We start from the raw sequence: 23,276 nt of genomic DNA, 5'->3' as shown, positions 1-23,276 counted from the left end.
GGCCCAGACTCCAGAGGATAATTAGGACTGCAGAAGAAACAATTACTATCAACCTGCCTTCCATGGAGGACCTGTATATCCTGCACGAGTCAAAAAGAGGGCTGTGAAAATATTTACAGACCCCTCACATCCTGGACATAAACCGTTGCAACTCCTTCCCTCAAAACGACGCTATAGAGCCCTGCACACCAGAACAACTAGACACAAGGGGAGTTTTTCCCTGAACGCCCTCACTCTGCTAAACAAATAATTCCCTCAACATGGTTCAAATATTTACAAAGTCTGCACTACTATTACTATTAATCTTCTCATCACTCCTTATCACCCATCTCCTCCCACTTGTGACTGTATGACTCCAACTTTGTTCCTTAGGATTTATATTGACTATTTCCTAGTATGATTTGATTGCTTATTTTACCTTATAACTATCATTAAGTGTTGTACCTTATGATTCTTGACTCTTGACGAATATATCTCTTCTCTTATATACACTGAGAGCATTTGCACCAAGACAAATTCCTTGTGGGTCCAATCACACTTGGCCAATAAAGAATTCTATCCTATCCTATCGTGTCCTATCCTATTCTATCCTATCCTATCCTATCCTATCCTATCCTATCCTATTATATTCTATTCTTTCTCATTCTATTCTATTCTTATTGTACCCTATGACTATCATTAAGTGTTGTACTTGATGATTCTTGACGAATGTATTTTTTCTTTTACGTGCACTGAGAGCATTTGCACCAAAGACAAATTCCTTGTGTGTCCAATCACACTTGACCAATAAAGAATTCTATTCTATTCTATTCTATTCTATTCTATTCTATTCTATTCTATTCTATTCTATTTCTAATTCTATTCTATTCTATTATTTCTATTATTTCTATTTCTATTTCTATTTCTATTGTATTCTAACAGTCCACGTGGCTTCATGGACACCACACCGTCGTTTTGGCAGTGGTACTGAGCGGTTCACCGTTGCCGTCTCCCCAAAACATTTTTCAACTTCCTGTTTTTACCACGCACGGGATTTCCATTGAGGCCCAAAGCCACGAGGCCCAAAGCCCTCACCTACTTTCGGTGCCAAACGAGACCAGGCAGGTGCCACCTCCTGCCAAGGCAATTTACAGGGGTGTTTAAAAATACAGCCCATAAATAAATATATCGGATGACATTTGCTGAACTGCAGCTGTCTGAAAACGGATCGGAAGTCAAATGAGTATCACCCCAACCAATTAATGGGTATCAAGTCGTAGGAATAATGCAGGCAGCCGCCGCATAATGACAAGGCTTTTAACTCAATGTCAAGGGTTTCAGCCGAGGACCATTTTCAAAGTGAAGATTGGAGTTTAAATGTTTGCTCAGGTGGTAAGAAACGTCAGTTAATGCCCTTGGCAACCCGTGTTCCATTTCTTTGGGCTTTTTTCAGCTCTTCCACTCCGCTCTCCCTCCTTCTTACTCCGAGTAATCCGGTAGGTAAATGCGTTGTTGGGATCGGAGTGGGCTGTTGGGGGTTCTTCGCAGGGGTTCGGAAGATCCCCTAGCTAAGAACCCCCAAATCCCAGTCCTGGATGGCTGCACCCATTCCGCCCAGCCTCTCCCAGGAGTCCCCATGTGGCCCGTTTTGGATGAAGGTAACGGCAGGGCGCACGCAGAGGCTCAAGACTCACCTGTGGTTGGGAAAAAAATGACCAAAAAAACCAACATATAGACTTGAAACCAGAGATATTTTTATTGGGAATTTTACCTGAAATAGACTTGAAATGCCTGGTTGTAAATGTATTAACAGCGGCTAGGATTGTATTTGCTAAAAACTGGAAAAATGAGAACATACCATCACAGGAGGAAATCATGAAGAAGATATTGAAATGTGCTGAAATGACTAGATTGACATTTGAAATTAGAGAACAAGAGGATCAACAATTTTATAAAATTTGGGATCTTTTCTATCAATGGTTAGACAATAAAGTACAGTAATGAAATATTTAGACTTTTAGAAAATAATAAATATATAAAGATGTACTTCTTTCTTATCATATCTACAACATGATTTTAGGATAGATTTGGGGTGGTAATATGAACTGTTATAAAATAAATTAAGTACATTATGGTTATCTTGTAAAACATGAATGAATAAAAGTATAGTCAAATGATTGATTAATAATGATACTAAGGTATTTAATTTTTGATTGACGATATGAGATTATATGTAATGTAATTGTAATTGAAGACTACGAAATGGAAGCACAAAACAATTTTTTTGTAAACCAACTGGCACACTGTTTGTACACCTATGGAAGATAGCTTGATGTTTTTATGTTTTGTTTGTTTATGTTTGTTTTTAAAAACCAATAAAAAATTTTTTAAAAAAAGCAAGTTCACTATGGTTCAGTTTAGGAATCTAATTTTCTGGGTGGGTGGGAATAAGAGAGGAAATTCTCAACAAATGACCTTACTCCTCCCTTTCTTGAAGACCCTGGGTGTAGAATGTCAGGCAATGAAAATCTAGAAGCCTTTTATTTTTGTTTGTTTGTGAAGATACATTAATTCTTTCCTTCCTTCCTTCCCTCCTTTCTTTCTATCTTTTCTCTCCATCTCTTCCTTCCTTTCCTTTTTTTCCTTCCTTCCTCTCTCTCCCCCTCTTTTCCTTCCATCCTTCCTTTCTCCTCTTTTTCCTTCTTTTCCTCTTCCATCCCTCCTTTACTTCTTCCTTCCTTCCTCCTTCTTCCTTCCTTCCCTCCTTTCTTTCTATCTTTTCTCTCCATCTCTTCCTTCCTTTCCTTTTTTTCCTTCCTTCCTCTTCTCTCCCCCTCTTTTCCTTCCATCCTTCCTTTCTCCTCTTTTTCCTTCTTTCCCTCTTCCATCCCTCCTTCCCTTCTTCCTCCCTTCCTTCCCTCCTTTCTTTCTATCTTTTCTCTCCATCTCTTCTTTCCTTTCCATTTTTCCCTTCCTTCCTCTTCTCTCCCCCTCTTTTCCTTCCATCCTTCCTTTTTCCCCTTTTTTTCCTTCTTTCTGTCTTCCGTCCCTCCCTCCCTTCTTCCTCCCTTCCTTCCCCTTCTTCCTTCCCTCCTTTCCTTCTATCTTTTCTCTCCATCTCTTCCTTCCTTTCCTTTTTCTTCCGTCCTTCCTCTTCTCTCCCCCTCTTTTCCTTCCATCCTTCCTTTCTCCTCTTTTCCTTCTTTCCTCTTCCATCCCTCTCTTCTTCCTTCCTTCCTCCTTCTTCCTCCCTTCCTTCCCCTTCTTCCTTCCCTCCTTTCCTTCTATCTTTTCTCTCCATCTCTTCTTTCCTTTCCTTTTTCTTCCGTCCTTCCTCTTCTCTCCCCCTCTTTTCCTTCCATCCTTCCTTTCTCCTCTTTTTCCTTCTTTCCCTCTTCCATCCCTCCCTCCCTTCTTCCTTCCTTCCTCCTTCTTCCTCCCTTCCTTCCCCTTCTTCCTTCCCTCCTTTCCTTCTATCTTTTCTCTCCATCTCTTCCTTCCTTTCCTTTTCCTTCCTTCCTTCCTTTCTCCCCTTTTTCCCCCCTTCTTTCCCTCTTCCATCCCTCCCCTCCCTTCTTCCTTCCTTCCTCCTTCTTCCTCCCTTCCTTCCCCTTCTTCCTTCCCTCCTTTCCTTCTATCTTTTCTCTCCATCTCTTCCTTCCTTTCCTTTCCTTCCTTCCTTCCTTTCTCCCCTTTTTCCCCCTTCTTTCCCTCTTTCATCCCTCCCTCCCTTCCTCCCTTCCGTCCCTCCCCTCCCCAGCTCCCCGAAGAAGCCGAAGGGGGCAAAAACAGCTCCACACCCACCTTCCTTGGACAACCTGCCCCTCCTTCCCATTTCTCCCCCTCCCTCCCCCGTTTATTCCTTCCTCCCCTTTTGCCTCTCTGCCTCAACAGAGACCACCGCAGGCGACCACGGCCCCAATTCAGAGGCGCCCCTTCCTCCTTCCGCCTTCCCAGCTCCCGTATATCGCTTGCTTCCTCCTCCCTCCTCCCCCGCCCACCCATCCCGGTTCCTCTCCCCTCCCCTCCTCCTTCTTAAACTCCCCACCCCACCCAGGCTGCATCTGGGTTACTCAAGAGGCAGCCCGGGGGGCGTTTAGCATCCTCTTCTGGTTTTAGCATCCTCTTTTATCCTCCTTCCTCCGCTAGTCAGAAAGGAGGAGAGGCGCGCGCCTTCTTCTTCTTCTTCTTTTTCTTCTTCTTCTTCTTTTTCTTCTCCTCTTTTTTTTTCTTCCTTCCTCTGCGCGCTCCCTCCGCCGCTCCCGCGCGCGCGCTCCCGCCCCTGCCTGCTTGCCTGGCTCGCTCCCCCACCTGTCCATCGGGAGGAGGAGGAGGAGGAGGAGGAAGGCGCGCCGGGCTTGACTGCTGCAAGCCGGCCAAGGGCGAGGAGGAGCGGGCGGGGGGGGGGGGGAGACAGGCGGCCCGCAGAGAGGTGGGCAGGGGGCGCGCCCAGGAACCCGGGCGGCGGCGGCGGCGGCAGCGGCGGCCACGCGCTTCTTCGACCTGAGGCCGGCAAGGCAAGCAACGCCCGGGAGGGAGGCTGGCTCGCCGGAGCGGGCGGGCGGGCGGGCGGAGGTTGGAGAGCCGCCGCCGTCGCCGTCCCCGCCGCCGATGCTGCTGCTGGTGCTGATGCTGATGCTGCCACAGCCGCTGCGCTGAACGGGGGTGGCGGCGGCGCCGGGTGGGACCCACCTTTTGCCGTTTTCGGGGCGGGCGAAGCCGGCGGCGAGAATGAGAGATGCAGGTAAGCCGGATGCCGCCCGGATTGTGGGGGGAGAGGGGGCAGAGGAGGGGGAGGGAGGCCCTCTGGCTGTCTGGGGAGGGGAGCGCACGGGGGGCTACCTTCCCGGCTTGCACACCCTGGACGGAACCAACCCCCCCTTTTTTTTTCTTCACCCCTCCTGCCACTATCTCCCCCCGCCGCCGCCGCCGCCCCCACGATCCGGATTCCCTGCGCCTTTCCCAACTAGATGCTAGATTTGGAGTCTTTTGGGGAGGGGGAGGAAAGAGGGGGAAGGGTGAAAAGGCTGCTGCGGGTTGGAGGGGAGGAGGAGGTGAGGGAGGGGGACGCCTTCCCGGCTCGCGGACCCCCTTTCCCCGCCCCCTCCATCCCACCCGCCGTTCCCCTCCCTCCACCAAACCCCCTCCCCCTCCAATCTGGATTCCTGCGCCTTTCCCAAGTCCGGATTCGGCGTCGCGGAGATGCTCGGATTGGAGTCCCGGCCCGGGGAGGGAGGAGAAGGGGGGAGGCGGCTGGGGGGGTGAAGAGGAGGGGGTGTCCCCGGCGGGAGAGCGCGCCGTTTTGCAACTCTGCTCCGGCTCTCTCGGGGTGCTGGTGTGTTTGGGGAGGGGGTGTTCTCCCCACCCACCCAGCCTTCGGATGCTGGGCTGGTTTGCAGGCTTCGGGGTTTCTTTGGGTGGGGGGCCGGGGAGGCGCAGAGAGCGGCCGAGGCGGGGGGTGTTGAAAAATCCCTCCTTCGGCATCCGGCCACGGATTTCGCAGGCGGGGGAGGGAGGGGGCGCTGCTCCAATCCCCGTTGGGGAGGCGATGCTTCGAGGAGGAGAGAGAGAGAGAGCCGCTCGGCTCGGCAGGGAAGGAGGGCGTCGCGACCCCTCCCCTCCTGGAGATCTGGTCCTCGACCGCCTTTTGGCGGGGAGGGGAGGGGGGCGGGAAGGAAAGAGGTGTCGTTTCCCCCCCCGCTCCACCAGGAGCTGGCTTGGTCCCCCTACCACCACCCCACCCCGCGGAGTTGTAATGTGTCTTTCTCCGAGCTGGGTGCCTGCAACGCGTTTGCTCCGAAGTTTGTGAGTACCGGGGATGGTTGCCCGGGCCGGTGGGGGTGGGGGTCGTTCTCGGCTGGGGATGGGGGGAGAGAAAAGGGACGATCCACCTGTGCTTTCACCCACCGTGAAGGTGAGAAGGGTGTGTGGTTATACCGTCTGGACCCTTTGCCCATCTTGGCGTGTGCCCGAGAGAGGCAAGAGGCGCCTTTGATCTGTGTGTATCTCTGGCAAGGGTTGGGTCGTCCTCCCCCCCGCCTTGTGGGTGGGGTGGGGGGGCTCAAGTGGAGGGGGGGGCTTTGTCTGGCTTCCAAGGGGTTGTCTTTGTGGCTCTGCGCCCCCTTAGCCTCTGTTCTTACACAACCGGGGTGTCTGGTGTGTGTGTGTGTGTGTGTGTGTGTGTGTGTGTGTGTGTGTGTGTGTGCCTGGGTGTGTTTGTGCCACGGCTGCTGCCCTCCTGATCCACTTTGGCTTGCCTGCTCGTCTGTGTGTGAGAGAGAGGTGGGGAGGGAGGGAGGGGGAAGGAGGGAGAGGGAGGGGGGTTCTTGGATGGAAAGACCTGAACTGCCAATGGGAGTTGGACGGTTTTTGGAGCGCAGGGTGGGCTTTCATTGAGAGGGGGAGAGAGGGAAAGAGAGGGGAGGAGAGAGGGGAGAGAGGGAAGGGAGAGAGGAGAGAGGGAGAGAGGGAGGAGAGGGAAGGGAGAGAGGGAGAGAGGGAGGAGGGGGAGAGAGAGGGAGAGACGGAGAGGGAAGGAGAGAGGAGAGAGGGGAAGGGAGAGAGAGGGAGAGAGGGGGAGAGGGAGGGAGAGACGGAGTGGGAAGGGGGAGAGAGGGAGGGAGAGACAGAGAGGGAGAGAGGGGGAGAGGGAGGGAGAGACAGGGAGTGGGAAGGGGAGAGAGAGGGGAGGGAGAGACGGAGAGGGAGAGAGGGGAGAGGGAGGGAGAGACAGGGAGTGGGAAGGGGAGAGAGAGGGAGGGAGAGACGGAGAGGGAGAGGGAGGGAGAGAGGAGAGAGAGGGAGAGAGAGAGAGGGGGAGGAGGAGAGAGAGGAAGGGAGAGGGTGGGGAGAGAAAGGGAGAGAGGGAGAGAGAGGCAGAGAGGGAGGGGAGAGAGGGAGGGGGAGAGAGGGAGAGACGGAGAGGGAAGGAGAGAGGAGAGAGGGGAAGGGAGAGAGAGGGAGAGAGGGGGAGAGGGAGGGAGAGACGGAGTGGGAAGGGGGAGAGAGGGAGGGAGAGACAGAGAGGGAGAGAGGGGGAGAGGGAGGGAGAGACAGGGAGTGGGAAGGGAAGAGAGAGGGAGGGAGAGACGGAGAGGGAGAGGGAGGGAGAGAGGAGAGAGAGGGAGAGAGAGAGAGGGAGGAGGAGAGAGAGGAAGGGAGAGGGTGGGGAGAGAAAGGGAGAGAGGGAGAGAGAGGCAGAGAGGGAGGGGGAGAGGGAGGGGGAGAGAGGGAGGGAGAGACAGGGAGAGGGAAGGGGAGAGAGGAGAGAGAGGCAGAGAGGGAGAGAGGGAGGGGGAGAGAGAGAGGGAGGGAGAGATCAGCTGAGACCAGCATTGTGGACGTCTTTCATGAGCTGAAAAGCAAATTTGGGGGGTTTTTTGGCAGTGCCCTCTTCATTTCCCACCCTTCTGCTTCGCCATCTTATTTCCCATCCCAAATACCTTCCACCCAACCTCCCCTTGTTCCTATCTCTTTCCTCCCCACCCCCACCCCCTCAAAAAAAGGGGGGGGCACTCTCTTTCTCTTCTCTGGGAGCCCCCTAAGTCAGATTTCAAAGAGGCGGCCTTTTCTTGGCAAATCGATGGAGAGTCATTGACTTTTTTGGGGGGGGGGGTGCTTAAGACCTGCCCAACTCGGTCTGGATAGGATGGGCCTCCCAGAGACCATCGGGTGGGCCCCCAGAAGTAGAGGGGTCCTGTTTGAGAAATGAGGGAGGGGGGACCCCTTTTTTCAGCTTTGGCAACCTACCTCCAGATGGGAAGCTTGGTTTCCTAGCAGTTGTCTTTGCGTTCCACCTAACTACAGGAGGCTGGTGGAAAACCAGGAGTTGAGATTTGTGCCTGGGTCTCAGTCGGATGCTCGACTTAAGCCATGGCACGGCTGTCCAAGGTGTTCCACGAGGACCAGGGGGAGGGAAGTCTTCTCATTTACCCTCTCCCTGAATTTCTTTCTGTATGGTGAATGCCGGGGACTTCAAAGAGAGACACCTACGTGGTGATAGGAGCCTTCGGTACCTGATGTTACAGCCCTCAAACCCCACAGCAGTTCGTTGATGCACTTAGTGAAACATCTCTTTGTGTGAGTGGAGCATCGTGGCGTGGCTGTTTGGGGAGCTTTAAAGCATGGAAGCAAAATTTCTGCTCTTCCTTGTAGCCAGAAGCTTTTTAAGTTCTATAATGCAATTGTCTTTTATGCATAATATCCAGTCAGATAAAACTGTACAGCCCACAGCCTCGGTATTTTCCACCTGTAAAATGGCAGCCTATTTCTCATTGTTTCGGTAGAGCTAAACATTCCCCCAAAGGTTTATTGCCAACTTTTCTTTACTGGTAATTTCAACTGATCAACTAGCCTGAAAATCGAACAATCGCTCCATCGGTTGGTTTGGGCTAATTACTACTTATAAATTTCTTGCCTGTTACTCAGTTGGTGTTAGAATTTCTGACCTATTGTAAAAAAAAATATTTTTTTTTAAACACAGATGCATTCTATCACTCAGAACCAGAATGTTATATTACTCCCACCTTAGCATTTGGGCATTCTGATAACATTATAAAATATAGCGCTAACTCTCTTGAAGTATTCAGAAATCCTATTTTAGGCTTCAGACCTCAGGCTAAACCACAGTTAAGGGACCTTTAAGGGATAGAATAAGGAATTATGAATTTGGTACTATTGGACACAGTTATTGTTGAATAAGGGATTGTGTTATGAATTATGGAATACAAACCATTGTTTGTATTCACTGTGATTTGCTGTGGATTCTCAAACTGGTAACTTTTGTAAGATTAAGATAGGAGGCCAGAGTAAGAAGAAGAAAGCTGAGAAGAAGCTTCAATCATGACTGGTTTGAACTTTTTGGAATCTTTCCAACCCTAGTTAGGATGTTCTGCTAATAATAATTCATGGGCTAAGTTCAAACATTTTTATAAGCCATGATGGAGCTTCTTTGGTTTAGTATCTGATCAGTTATGGTTTCTCCTGGAAACCGTGCCTAAAGAAACCATGGTTTAGGATGGCGCATGAACCCATAGGACCATTCAGTTCAGGAGAAGTCCACTTTTATATCCATGGAACATTTGTTAATCTACAAGAGGAATCTCTGAGAATGTTTCTTTCAGGCATGATTACTGTTGAAAACTTTACTTCTCATGTAGGTGCGAAGTGGGAGAACCAGTGTAGCACCACTGGAAGGCTTGAAGGCCCAACTTGGTTGGCTACATTCCTGGAGAAAGTCCATCCAGCTGGTCACTAAGAATTGACACCACCTTATGGCACATGATCAGTCTAGGATGACCTTAGTAGATCTCCAAACAAACTAATCAGGTTACACTTGATTATTACTTGTATTTATTTTATAACTCGCCTGCCTCAAATAATGCATTTTTCTTGGAGGGCAGCCATCATGAAATTCCAGGTTATGATCTAGGCTGGAGAAGAAGACAAGGGAAATCTCCTTCCACATTATTACCAAGGAAACTATGACAACATCATCAAAAAAAGAGTCTTTATTTCTCCTTGCCATCAAATCTTTGGATGTGATGATTTCTCCACTCCGACATCTTCTTTTATCTTCCCCCTGATACCGACCCCCAACTGCCCTATAAATCGCCCACTCAAAACGATCATGCAATTTCCTAAGTCACTAAAAACTCATAAATAGAACCTAAGATACATTAAAAAAAAAAAAACAGATGAAAGTCCTGGTAGAACTTGAGTCTTTTCAATTCCACAAGCCAAAAATGTCTCCTCTATGCTGTCCCGTACGACCATGTCAGTTCTCAGTACAGGAATGGTATTTCTTCCACCAACGTGATTTCTGGAACCCTTGGTAACCATGGGTTAAGCCAGGGGTCCCCAAACTTGGCAACTTTAAGGCTTGTGGACTTCAACTCCCAGAGTCCACAAGTCTTAAAGTTGCTAAGTTTGGAGACCTCTGGGTTTAGCTTGTTTAGCCATAAACAAAGAGAGATTTCCAGAATTAAAAACTTCATGATAACCAGGTTAAGGATTGGGGATAAAGCAGCGATGTTCAATCCAGATAGCAGTGCTGATCGAGCAGGAAGCAAAGGCATATAAAATCTGGGTTCTTGTTTTGTTTTTTGTTGTCCTAGGAAATGTATTCGGCTTTTTAATTAAGAAAACATTTGATGCATCCAACAGAAATAATGCACCACAAGACTAAAGATGACAATGGGCTGTGATCAGCCATGCTTCAGTAACTTAGCAAAAACGCAGCTGGTTTTTGTAAGCCATAGGAAGCTTGGTTCATGTTTACCTTGGTTAGAGTCTTAGCTTCTTGTCCAAACCCAGATTGTTGGGTTTGTTTGTGGTTCACTGTGCTGAGAAAACCCAGGAAAGGGGTGAATTTAGGGGCCAGATTAAGTGAGTTGTGCAAATCCAACCACAGAGCCCATGGAAAACTTAGATAGGAAAGAGATAAGCCACACCTGGAAAAACCCAGTCCAAACCGGAACTGAAGCATGAAGAACATCAGAAAACAATGGAGAACAACTTGACTTTAGACCAGCAGATGGGAGACAGTTGAGGCTGAAGGGACCTTGGTGCTGTCTTGCTTGTTTTCTTGCAGATGTTTCATGACCCAAACTAGGTAACATCATCAGAGTTGAAGGTAGAGACGCCTCAAAATTGGCCAAGAATTCTGCAAAAGAGCTTCTGGACAAATGAAAGTTTCTCCAGATGTTCCTCTAGAGACACGAGACAGAAGGTCACAATATGGAACAGTTCTGGTCCAAATGCCAGCCAGACATGCTTTATCATTTCCTTTAAAAAAGGCACAATTGATGATTCCATTAACTCCAAGCATGCTCATCCTTCTTAGGCCATGTTAGGGTTTCTTGTTTCAACTTATTTCTTGACCCATCCTTTTTTTTCCAATGCTTACCTCCATCTTTTGTGTTCATTGGCACAATTCCAAACCATTTAGAGCAGCGTTTCTCATCCTTGGCCACTTTAAGGTGGGTGGACTTCAACTCCCAGAATTCTCCAGCCAACGTGCATTCTGGGAGCCGAAATCCATCCATCTTCAAGTAGCCAAGGTTGAGAAACACTGATCTAAACACTGATCTCTCCCCTTCTGTGATAGGCCCAGATCAGGGAAGTGTGAAAGCCACTGAGAAGTGTCCGTCGGGTCTATTGGTTCCTTTCTCGACTATAAATACCTGGTGTTAAGGATGGACCACAACCTACAAATTGGAGCTCTTTGATCAAGCCTTGCTGGATATGATCCAGTTGTGGTTTCAAAGATAATAGCCCCTGGTCTTGAATCATATGCCACTCTTTGAAGCATGTGGGTTTTCTTTCTGGCAGATTAAAGATTTGCTTTGAGTATTTGGCTTCTCAAAAGAAGTCCAGGTGAAATCCAGAGAAGCTAAAGAAGCTTCCTTCATCCCTGCATGGAATATATTACAGATTCCATTGCCTCTAATCTGGTATAGGATCGCTGGAAACTGTAGACCATGATTTCTGGACCATAGGCCTCATTGTCCCTAACCTACTGACACTGATGGAAGCTGTAGTCCATGATTTGTAGATTTGGCTTGATTGGGTGAGGCTAGTTTAAGTATCTTTAGGTAAAAGGTTTTCAAGGAAATTGCAAAGTATCCTTGGTTGGTTCTAGTGTCAAAACCAAGCAACGCCCCAATCATCATCAGTTGGGTTGTGTAGCATACTTGTAAGAGTCGTGGACAAAGAGTTGGGACAAACCAGCCCCATCAACTTTTGTTCTTTAATAATGTTTATAAACCACACAAAAAGGATTCCTGGGAGTATGTGGATGGATGGATGGATGGATAGATAGATAGATATAGAGATAGATATGAAAAAGCAAAATATTCCATAATATAAAATAATCCACAATAACATGACCAAATGGCTTTCCATAAAGTCCTACAAGTCATAGTTCACTGGAATAAAAGAGTTTTAACAGTCTTCTATTCAGGGAGGTCAGAATCCGACACAACTTTGAGGCAGCATATTCCATTCTGTGGGAGCCAACACTAAGAAGGCCCCGACTTCCTGTCCACATCTCCTTTCCTTCATATGAAGTAGGAGACTCTGAGCAGGCCCTCTCTTGATCTTTCAACCAGTTGGGCAGAATCCTACTTGGTTGGTGGCTCCAGAGTCAGTTCAGCCATGGGCTCAAACTATGCATTGAACTTGGCCTTCTCCTTTCTAAACCATGGTTTGTTTTAGCACCTTGTGAAAGTCCAGCCACTTATGTTTGACCAGCTATGGTTTCTGGCTATTACTATACTGTAGGGGCCCACCTCATTGGGGCTTACTTAGTGCCCCAAATCCTGGTTTAGTGCAAGTTACTCGTGAGCTTCAGTTGATTTTCCTCAAGTGATTATGAAAGCGAAGTATGGAAATGCCTTTAGCTTAGCTTCAAGAGACGACACAGTGTACAAGGGCCATCAGTTTAAGAAAACATCATGGTGTATCTATGTGCGAGTGATACTATCTACCCGATTATGTACGATGACCAAAACTATGCTTTAAAAAGTAGTTTGACTCACCATGCCATGTGTACACAACTACTGGCAGAGCCTTTCAGCATGAATAAAGCTTTGATGACTGTTCACACAAGAATGGTAGGAAGATGAAGATACTTTGACAGAAGAGAGAGAGAGAGAGAGAGAGGATTTGGACTGGTCCAACACTGGCTGCCAACAGGAATCCAGAGGCGGTGGTGGGATTATCAGCGTGACTCACTCAGCGGCCAATGCTCAGTTTCAGGATGGCTTGACAAAGAACTGGAGGAAACGTGGCTCGTATATGTTGATGCCTGTGATTGTTGCAGATGCGCTGGAGTTCTTGGGAAATGGGTGGCGTTCAAAACGTGACTGACTGTTTGATTAAGTAATAAATAGTAAATAAACATTCCTCCCATAACGCCCCCTCAGCAGTCCTGCAAGATATGGAAGCTTTTTTTAATCCTTTGTAGAACTAATACGGCCATAGTTTTCCATGGTCTTCTTCTAGGATAGAAGATTGATTGGTTGATTGATTGGATTGATTGATTGGTTGGATTTTCTGGTCTATCTTAGCCCTGAGGATTTTCCTAAGCATCTTCCATTCAGGTAATAACCAGGCCTCTTCCTGCTTAGCTTCCAAATTCATCCCAGGATCTCTGTCTAACCCAAAGATAAGGCAGTTGCAATTCTTTCTTTCTCTTTTTCTCTCTGCTTCAGTTGGAACCAAAAAATTGACAGCACCAAAACGCCACATGTGAGAGTTGAGCTGTGTAAAATAATGCCAACAATTGCAATTTTGGTTGTGTGCTTGGTTCCACCCCACCCACCCCCCTCAACTGCTGATATTTCAATATTTAAAGCAATTATTTTCTAAACTAAGGGAAAACTCTTGTTTCTTTAGTAAGACCCTCGATTCGGGATCTAACAGGAAATCAGGGTTTCACAAACCGGCCTGCTCTTTTGCTGTCTTGAGATCAGGATATTTTCCTCTTTTAAACAATGAACCATCTGAGATAGATGGGGGTTTCAGAGATAGTCAGCTGTAAGGAAACCGTAGTTATTTGAAACAAGGCAGGGTATCAACTCAAGGGTCTATTTGGCACAAAAGATTTCAATCGAGTGCCTCTTAAAGATGGACATCAGAGTATGGCTTGTTTAAAAACGGCCGTTGAGCCTTCTACCTGGGTAGTTATGGAAGAGAAACAGAACCAAAGCAATCTGCGTTCAATCATCATTCAGTGTGGTTTATTTGCCCTGGGAAACCATGTTAAATGCTTTGCTTTTGGGCGTTCTTGACTAACCCCTGAATATTAACCTCGGTCGCACCTTGCAGCGTGTCAGGCTTGTACTACAACATGGAAATTGACGTATCGTTATGCTTTCATTTCACTTAGAGCCGTATTACTGGGATTTGTTTCCAGCTCTCTTGTTCAGGACTCGGATTACACCGCAGCTAGCAAAAGAGTCTGGCAAGAAAATTCAAACCCTGGGACTTCCGCAAAGAGGGATGTCACAAAAGAGAACGGCTGGGACTGCCCTGTTGCAGCTGCCATCATCTTCTGACCTTCAACCCTCTCCCCACCTTCCACATTTGCCCCCCATCTAAAGGACTATTTTCCCGATGTGATGTTGTTTTCCTACCTGCACATGGAAGTGATGCAGAGAAGGGTTGAAGGGGCAGACATTCTAAGTGCCGTGAGTTTTGCTTGTAGCCCAATGTTCTAAAACTAAAGGCAAGCTACTCCAGTTAGTAGGCTGTCCTTTCTTCAAAGTAGGTAAACAGAGGATGGGGGCTACCATTTATTGGAGCTGCTGTGTAGATGGCAGGTTGCAAATATTCCTGCAGTCAGCAAGATTATTGCTTCCAATTCTAAAATTAGTCAATCCAGGAAGGGTGGGGTAGGGAGGCCAGTTTGATTAACTAAATGTTTGTATCGTATCAAAAGGAAAACTTAAATGTGGAGGATATAAAAACCCAGCAGTGAATCCAAGGAAACATGAGGACTAGTGCCTTTATAGCATAAGGCAGTGGTTTTTTGTTTATTTGTTTGTTTGATACACATCCTTTTTTTTTTCCAGGAGTTCAAGACAACATAGATAGTAGTCCGTCTATATGGAATAAAGACATTTCTAGGTGGGTTTGCTGGATTGGGTTGGAAGGTCTCAAAAATACATTTTCTTTTTCTTTCTTTTTTTTTTTATAAATTTTATTGTTCTTTTACTTCTTTTAAAAACAAAAAAAAATTAATCATAACATTAACAATACCGTAGCATCAGTCTTATACATATTTATCTCTTGTACATAATTACATTTTCTTTTTCAATGGTGTTCTTCAGCTCGTGATATATCTTGCATCTTCTAAAGCAGTAACTCTTAAACAAAGCAGTAATTTGGGCAGATCCTGGGGTTAAAGCAACAATTTGCGATTGTTGGTTGGTGAGCCAAGTAAGGATCCAGGTTGGCACTGCCGCTGGTGAAACCCTTGTTTTTATTTGTGTGCATGTGTGTGTGTGTGTGTGTGAGGGTAATGCCATGATACAAGACCAAGAAGAGGTGTAATGGGGTTAAACAATTCAAGAATCACTATTCCAAAGCATCTTTCCCCACTTCCTGTGGTCCTGTGGACTGGTTGGCAGAATCTACCACCTCTGGGGACTTCAAAGTGGAGAAGATTGTCACAGCAATATATGAAGGGTCACACTAGTTGAATCCCAGAGTCCATCACTGCAGAGAATCTGAGAGATGACCTTGAGAGAAATAGGCAAGAGCTGTTACATGAGCTAAAATAAATAAATATCCAACTGAAACTTTACTTAACCTGAGAAACAAAGTAGAAGGACAGAATGTTGGAGAGTTGGAAGGGATCTTAGAGGCCTTCTAGTCCAACCTCCTGCCCAAGGCTGAAGCCCTTATGCCATTCTGGCTGTTCAATTTCTTCTTAAAACCCTCCAGGGTTGGAGCACCAGGGGTGGTATTCAGCCGGTTCAGACCGGTTCTGGTGTACCGGTAGTGTTGTGGTTCACCAGCAGCTGGTGCAGACGGCAGAGGTATTGGACAGTGAGGATGAAAAGGGGACCAGTCAGGGAGTCTGGTGAGGACTCGGATGAGGGTCCTGCACCTGATGCAGCGATGGGGCCAGGACCATCTGGGAGTGGGGTGCTGCCTTCAGAGTCTGGCAGCAGCAAAGCAGAGGACCCCGGGGAGCCTGTTCCCAGTGTGCATGTGCACAGAGCTGCTAGAAGGCGAGAGCAGCTGAAGCGGAAGGGGCATAAAGCTGGCAGGTGATTGCCCCTCCCATAAGGAATAAAAGTCAGGCCAAGATGATGAACACTTTGCAGGAAGCAAAGTAGTTCAATTAGATTCCAAGTCCTTCTTGAAGCTCTGTACTCTGGTCGGTTTTTTTCTGATACTTCGGGCAGGATCTGTTATAATTACTTTGGAGACTTCTGTTTTGAGCAGCATTCCCCAGCACTGACAAGCATGGGCTTATCTTGGGACGTGGTGTATAATTAGTTCTGGCTGGAAGTGAAAATAGTTCCCAGCGTTGCATTAAAATAGGTTTTGCTTTTCAAAACAAGCTTGCGTTTCAGTACGTTTGACGAAACCTGGGTCAGAACAGGTAGCAGACATTTTGTCCAGTTCAAAGAAGTGGCAAATATGGCCTCTGGTCAGCCCCTCCCACCATCCCCCGCTCTTTCCCATTCGTTATTCCATTGATTTTTAGCTTAGCTGATTCGCGCGGCAATTGCCGCGCCTCAGCTGAGCTATAAAAACAGCTCAAGCCACCTTTGAGTGCTGTGCAAGGGCGATTGAACCAGTAGCGTACAATTTGGAATCCCAACCATTGTGGAGCGCCCACAACTTCTGAACGCAAGATGTTCCACTCATGTTCTCGCCATCAGAAAAGCTCTCCTTGGTTCTAAGGTTGCTTTTCTCCTTGATTAGCAATGAGTGGAAAGCAATCAAGAGGAGAATTTAGAAGATATTCAGCTTGGCTTCTCCCTAATTCTCTGTAATCACCCTACATTTAGGAGATATTTCAGAAGATGTCATGAACATCAGCTCATTTTATGTCTGCTTACAGGCAGTTTCAAATGTCTTAGCTCAGGGGTAATCCAACCCCCAGGCTGTAACAATCCAGTACTAGGCCACGACCCATTCAGAACCAGGCCACACAAGCCAGAAAGGTTGAGGACCCTTGTCCTAGCTTTATGGGATGTTCTCAATTCCTCAAGTTTTACTTTCCCCATTTCAGCAGATGTTTCCCCTTGGCTAAGAATTAAGGGCCTAGAGATATCCGTTACCGCAAGAAATAAGATTGGGGTGGTTTTTTTTTAAGCTTTATAACTATGCTTAGAGATTGAGGCAAACTTAACCGTCATGTGCTACAATTTTTCCCTCAATAGAAGATGGCTACTAAAGCTGCACATTGCAATCTTCAAGTGGTAAGGAGGTTGTGGTTTCCATTCTTTTGTGAAAGACTAAATATATTTATAAATTTCCAGCTGCAGCTCTTTTGGGGCGCTTGTTCAACAAGTGCCACTTGTCACAGCTACAAAAGAAAAACAACTCTAGAATCTCCTAGCATTGCTCACTTCTCACTCCCAGGTGGAGAAACTGATGTACGGCATCTTCAATTTCAGGAAACGAAGGATGGATTTAAAATCTATGAGTGCAGCTAGCCCTCACCTTACAAACACAACTGGAACTGGAATTTCCTTTATTAAGCAAAATGGTTGTTGCGAATGGCGCCTGATTTTACTACTTTTTTTTTTTGCCATGGTTCTTAAAGCAATCACTGCCGTCGTCAAGCGAATCTTGCAAGTCGTTAAGCGAATCCAGTTTCCTCCATTGAATTTTCTTGATAACGAAGCAGGCTGAAAAACTTGGAAAAAAGTAATTGCCTTATCTCGGAGCTGCAATACATGCCGGTTGCCAAGCTGTTGAAACTTTTGATCTGTGATGGTCGCAAAGCGTGAGGACTGAATTTGGCCACCAAAACAACTGGGTGTGGTAGGAAAAAGAGGGAAGAGGCGGAAGGAGAGTGAGGAGGGGCTTATGATGGTTTCACTCTCCGGGAGGTGGAGAGATAAATAAATTATCCTGAAAAAGATGGTCACCTCAGTTTTCTCTGGAGTGGATATTTCTCCCCTTTCAGTCTGTTTTGGATAAAGTGGGAGAAGAAGAGATTTCACAACGAAACAGAGAAAGGGAAGGATGCAAAACATCAGTGAAATGAGCTGGGATGGTGCCTCCATCCCAAACACCAGTGAAGACCAGTGGCTTCTTTTGAAGCCTGACTACCTTCCTAATTTGAGCTTCCTTCTCCCTTCCTTCATTTCTGAGTTGGCCTCTGTCCCATCTCTGCGCTCAGCTGTCTCCAAAGTGTGGCCTGACTCTCTAAAGTTGGATGGATAGATGAACAATTGATGTGACAAGGCAGGTGAACATTAATTGCCTTCCTGACCTGGATAATTGAATAAATGCTAATAAATGCCAGAAGAGCCACTGCTTTCTCTCTTTAGTACCCGCAGAATACATGAAGCCCTATAGATCAATGACAAGGAAGGATGGAGTTTCATTTTGAGGCAGCTTTATTGGTCCACGCTGATAGCAGGGGGAAAAAAAAGACAGAAAGGTCATCCATCTTTTCCCTCTAATCCATATAAAGTCATATCTCTCAGCAATGCCGGGGACAACATCTCTATTTGATTTCATTTCCTTTGCAAATGACATTGAATTCAGATCTTGATCGCCTTCTAAAGGATAACTAAATGTTGCGGTTTCATGAAACCATATCGAGTATTTGGTGAGGGGGGAGGGCAAAGGCATCCCATCTTGGATATACTGAATCTCAACCTTGACTACTCAAAAATGGGTGGACTTCAACTCCCAGAATTCCCCTTGGATGTTTTGTATCTCAACCATGACCACTCGAAAATGGGTGGACCTCAACTCCCAGGATTCCCCTTGTATGTTTTGTATCTCAACCATGACCACTCGAAAATGAATGGACTTCAACTCCCAGAATTCCCCTTGGATGTTTTGTATCTCAACCTTGACCACTCGAAAATGGGTGGACTTCAATTCCCAGAATTCCCCTTGGATGTTTTGTATCTCAACCTTGACCACTCGAAAATGGGTGGACTTCAACTCCCAGAATTCCCCTTGGATGTTTTGTATCTCAACCTTGACCATTCAAAAATGGGTGGACTTCAATTCCCAGAATTCCCCTTGGATCTACTGTATCTCAACCTTGACCACTCGAAAATCGATGGACTTCAACCCCAGAATTCCCCAGCCAGCATGTTAGACCAACATGGATATCGGTTCGCCAAGATCTGGACTAGAACTTCTCAAACCACATCTGAAGATGTCAAAATTGAATTTCTTAAACCATAATTCCCATTGACTTTTATATCTTTAGCTGGGGTGGCTGGCTGAGGAATCCAAGGAGTTGAAGTCCAGACAGCTTCAATGCCTGTGGAGATTCTCAATCATACAGTCAGGGTTGTCCCAAAGGCGCTTCTCCAAAAGGCCACTGGACTTTTGTTTTTCTTTGAAGATGTTTCGCTTCTCATCCAAGAAGCTTCTTGAGTTCTGAAGAACTGAGCTTCTTGGATGAGAAGCAAAATGTCTTCAAAGGAAAAAACAAGTCCAGTCACCTTTTGAAAAAGCTTCTTTTGAGACAATAGCTTCCAAGTTGCCAAAGTGGAGATAAATATTGCTCTATTTTGCTCGGCATTATTTAGAGTAGCTCACAGTTCCAGAACTGCAATTGTTTAAAATTTTCTGACTTGTTTTCCTCCCTCTCTGCCCCACATTCCATTTTAGATGTGGAAACCTCTTCCCTGCACACAAAGTGCTCCTCTCTTGTGTTTGCCCTGTTCAGCTGTTTCGTTTATTTTACTTTAAATATTTATATTCTGATTTTCTGTTAAATCATTGTGGCTTACAGTAAGCAAACAGAACAAGAAATAGGAAGGTACAAAAGGACAAAACCGAGAAAGGAAGTTATAGAGCAAATCAATAAGAACGATCAAAGAGCAGCAGTTAAAATATTAATGATATTAGCACATTACAAATGTAACTATGTTAATGAGCAACTGTAAAGAGCAAAGGACTCCAGCAGATGTTGGTTAAGACGTTCAAAGCTGCCATCTTAAATACAGAAAGGGCCCTGAAATGAAACTCATCATGATTTCTTTGTATTTTTCTGAATAAAGCTGACTAGGTGCTGAGTTAAAAAGCACGCGATCAAAAATAGAAAAACCAATGGGAGTTATTATTTTAATATAGCCGATTTTGACATCTCCAGATGTGGTTTGAGAAGTTTCCATCTGAATCTTGAATGATGCCCAACTAGAAGAGAATATTTATAGCTCAGGGCTGGACTGTGGTGGTGTCCCTGATGCCCCCTGAGCTTGGTGGTGTTCATGCAGACGTTTTATGGTCCAGCTAGGGAGAGTCATCAGTGTTAAAAGGAAATGGGGTTTAGGGAGAGGAGGAGGAGGAGGAGGAGGAGGAGGAGGAGGACGACTGTGGTGTCTTGGTATTATCTGAGCTTAGTGGTTTTCTTGCAGGTGTTTCATTATCAAATTGGGGGACATCACCAGTGCTAGAAAGGAGCAAAGTCCACTCCCTTCTAGCACTGATGTTACCTAGTTCGGTAACGAAACATCTGCAAGAAAACAACCAAGCTCAGAGAGCCCCAAGGAGCCCATCACCTATGTTCATGTTGGTTTGACTTCTTGCAAGACTGTTCCATGCGTTTCTTGGCCTTCCTTTCCGGGCAGTTGCTAATTGTGGAAAAAGAGGCAAATTCCAGTGGTCCACTGTTGTGTTTGTCCATGCGTGGTATGGAGATCTAGATGGTGATTATCACTCTTTCTAGATCTTCAGCAACTGAAGATATGGAGGATAATGGAGACATCTGTCCTATCTCTTGTCTATGGAGATTCTCAGTCATCCAGATCATGGTTGTCTCAAAGGTGCTTTTTCAAAAGGCAAGTGGAACCACCTTTGGGACATCCCATGTCTCAATCCTCTGTCCCTGAGTCTCCCGTGTTGATTGGAAAGATCTTTAGACAAATCGTAATCATATTTGGCTGAATATGGTTCTAGGGTTCCATCCAATCTAGGATCTCTTTTCTCTATGGTTTCTTTATGAAGAGACCTTCCTTCCTGGATCTACTCAGAGGTCAACCCCACTCAGTTGACCAGGAATCCAGGACCAGATTCAGGACTGTCCCGCCATCTTAAAATTCTAGGAATGTCCATGGTTTGATCGATTTGATAAATCAAAAGGGGAAAAGGGGGGTTAAATCGAGTGCTTCTCCAAAGCCAGAAGGGAATTTTTGAGAAGACCCCCTACAATCTGCCTTAAACACGTCCTAATTTGAAAGCCAGAGAAGAAGAGGATTATATGTATGAGCGTAGAGTAATCCTATTAGCTCCATTTAGTTTAAATGACTTGTCAGAGAAGGGGGTGAAAAAGAAAATCAAAGTTTGTGGTATTCAGCTTTGTTCGGATATTTTCCCACCTCATTATAGTTGTGCTTTTAAAGTTGTAGCAACATTTCGGCAGAATCTCATCTGCCATCATCAGGCTTCTGTTCGTCTGTGAGTCAGACTTTTACAGTTGTTTCAGTTTTAAATTTGGGGCTAGCCTACTGCTGTGCCAGAATGGGTTTTTCTTCATCCTGATTGGTTGAGAGTCTTGGTCTGTGTTTATTGGTCTTGGAGTTTGCTGTGTTCTGCTTGATTGGTGTTTCTAATACCTTCTGTCTGTTTTGTGGCTTTTTTGTGTGTGTCTTGATTGGCTGGCAACATTGTGTTCCTGTATTAGAGGCTTTTAGTGCAGCTTGGCTCTGAGTAAATGGACGGCTATCATTTGTTAGGAAGCTAGGTTTCATCTGGGTGCCTGGTTGGGGTGTGTTTGACCTGGAGGTATCGAGGGGGGGGGATCTGTTTGTGCCCAGGTGTTTGTCTGGCTTGTGGTGTGGAGATTTTTTTGTTTGTGAGTGCAGGCTTCCAAATAATTGACAGTCTGGTGGAATCATCTCTTCTATTCATGCTTTCAGGTCTTTTTCAATCTCTATGGCTTCTCTGATCATTCTGTGGCTGGGGTTTTCTATAGTGGCTAGGGTTTTGGTGCCATTCAAGTCGATGCTATGACCTGTGGCTTCCATGTGTTGGACTAGTGAGGAAGTGTGTTCCAGCTTTTTTTACTGCATTTTTGTGTTCATCTAGGCAGGTACTTATTCTTCTATTGGTCTGTCCAATGTATGATGCACAGGGGACTTTGTATATGCCTTGGTTTTCCAGGTCAATTTTATCTTTGGGGTTTCTAAGGATGGCTGCTATTTTTCTGACTGTTTTGAAGGCAGTCTTGATGTGATGCCTGTGTAGTATCCTACTGATTTTGTCTGTAGTACCTCTTATGTAGGCCAGGACAGCTGTTCCATAGGTCTGTTCATCTTCTAGGTCTCCATTATGTCTCAGTGTGTTTTTGTGGATCAAGCCGGTGATTTTGCTTTTGTGGAAGCCGTTGGCAAAAGCAAAATCACTGGCTTGATCCACAAAAACACACTGAGACATAATGGAGACCTAGAAGACCTACACACACACACACACACACACACACACACACACACACCCTGCCTGCACTCCTGGGTATTGTAAATTTGACCTTTAAAGACATCTGGCCACATTTGCAGAGAGATATTTGCAAAAGATGTCTGTTTTCTTTTTCTTTTTTTCTTCCTCCTGATTCGTATTCTCCAGCGGCCCTTTTCTCTCTGTTCATCTCCTCTTTTTTCATTGTCGGTCACTCTGCTGTGTTTTCCTCATTAGTTTCCCTGGTGGCTTTTGAGAGAAAACCAGATTTACCCTCGCTGTTGGCAGAAAGAGGGAGGGGGAGTTAGTTGAGGCTGGGGATTGTGCTAATTCAGCTACAAGCTGAAGGTCGTGTTTTAAAAAATCTCATTCATTCATCCGGGTGTCTGTGTCTGTGTGTATCTATATCTATATTTATCTAATCTAGATAGATAGATAGATATTCCATTCATCCATATCTCTATCTCTATCTATCTCTACCTATCTATCTTATCTGCCTGCCTGTCTCCCTATCTCCCTATCTATCTATCGATCACTCTATCTCTATATCATCTATCTATCTATCTATCTATCTATCTATCTATCTATCTATTATATTCCATTCATCTATCTCTATCTCTATCTCTATCTCTGTATTTCTACCTACCTATATCTGGCTGGCTGTCCACCTACCTTTATCTATCTATCTATCTATCTATCTATCTATCTATCTATCTATCTATCTATCTATCTAATTATCTATCTATCTAACTATCTAACTCTCTATCTATTATATTCCATTCATCCCTCTCTCTCTCTCTCTCTCTATTTATCTATCTATCTAGACAGAGCCCTGGACTGAACAGGCTCTTTCCAATATATAATTACTGCAGTGAGATTATTACATGTGCCAAGATGGAAAGATTTGACACTATGGAGGAATGGTTGGTGAAATTGACAGCTCTCGGCGGAATTGATACATTAACTTCTTTGATTAGTGAAAAGGTACTATCTGTGTTTATTGGTGACTGGAAACCTCCTATGGATTTTGGGCATAAACATTGAGAAAAAAAATGAACTTGTGGTTTATGGTTTTCCTCTGCAAGCAAGCTACCTGTATATAAACAGAGACCAGAGCCCACTCCTTTCTAACATGGATGATGTTACCTAGTTGGGTAATGAAATGCCTACAAGAAGACAAC

At 45.7% G+C, this 23,276-nt stretch overlaps 1 protein-coding gene across 7 annotated transcripts in view; it reads left to right on the top strand.

Annotated features, from left to right (window-relative positions):
• The window catches only part of LINGO1 (leucine rich repeat and Ig domain containing 1), a 275,425-nt gene that overhangs the window by 227,771 nt on the left and 24,378 nt on the right, over positions 1-23,276 (top strand). Inside the window, exon 1 of one of the 7 annotated variants that reach the window (XM_087941641.1) lies at positions 4,652-4,723. The exons of 5 other annotated variants lie outside the window; for them this stretch is intronic. In XM_087941641.1, coding sequence (XP_087797767.1) covers positions 4,718-4,723 — 6 coding nt within the window. In that variant the 5' untranslated portion in view covers positions 4,652-4,717. Of the gene's footprint in view, positions 1-4,651; positions 4,724-5,682; positions 5,785-23,276 lie in introns of those variants that run through there. One more of the 7 variants, XM_087941647.1, reaches the window with a different exon arrangement.

Source organism: Pseudonaja textilis, chromosome 13 (genome assembly GCF_049901715.1).
Source record: "Pseudonaja textilis isolate UNSWEBS1 chromosome 13, rPseTex1.2, whole genome shotgun sequence".
Classification (NCBI taxonomy): Eukaryota; Metazoa; Chordata; class Lepidosauria; order Squamata; family Elapidae; genus Pseudonaja; species Pseudonaja textilis.
This window is presented reverse-complemented; position numbering and strand designations above follow the sequence as displayed.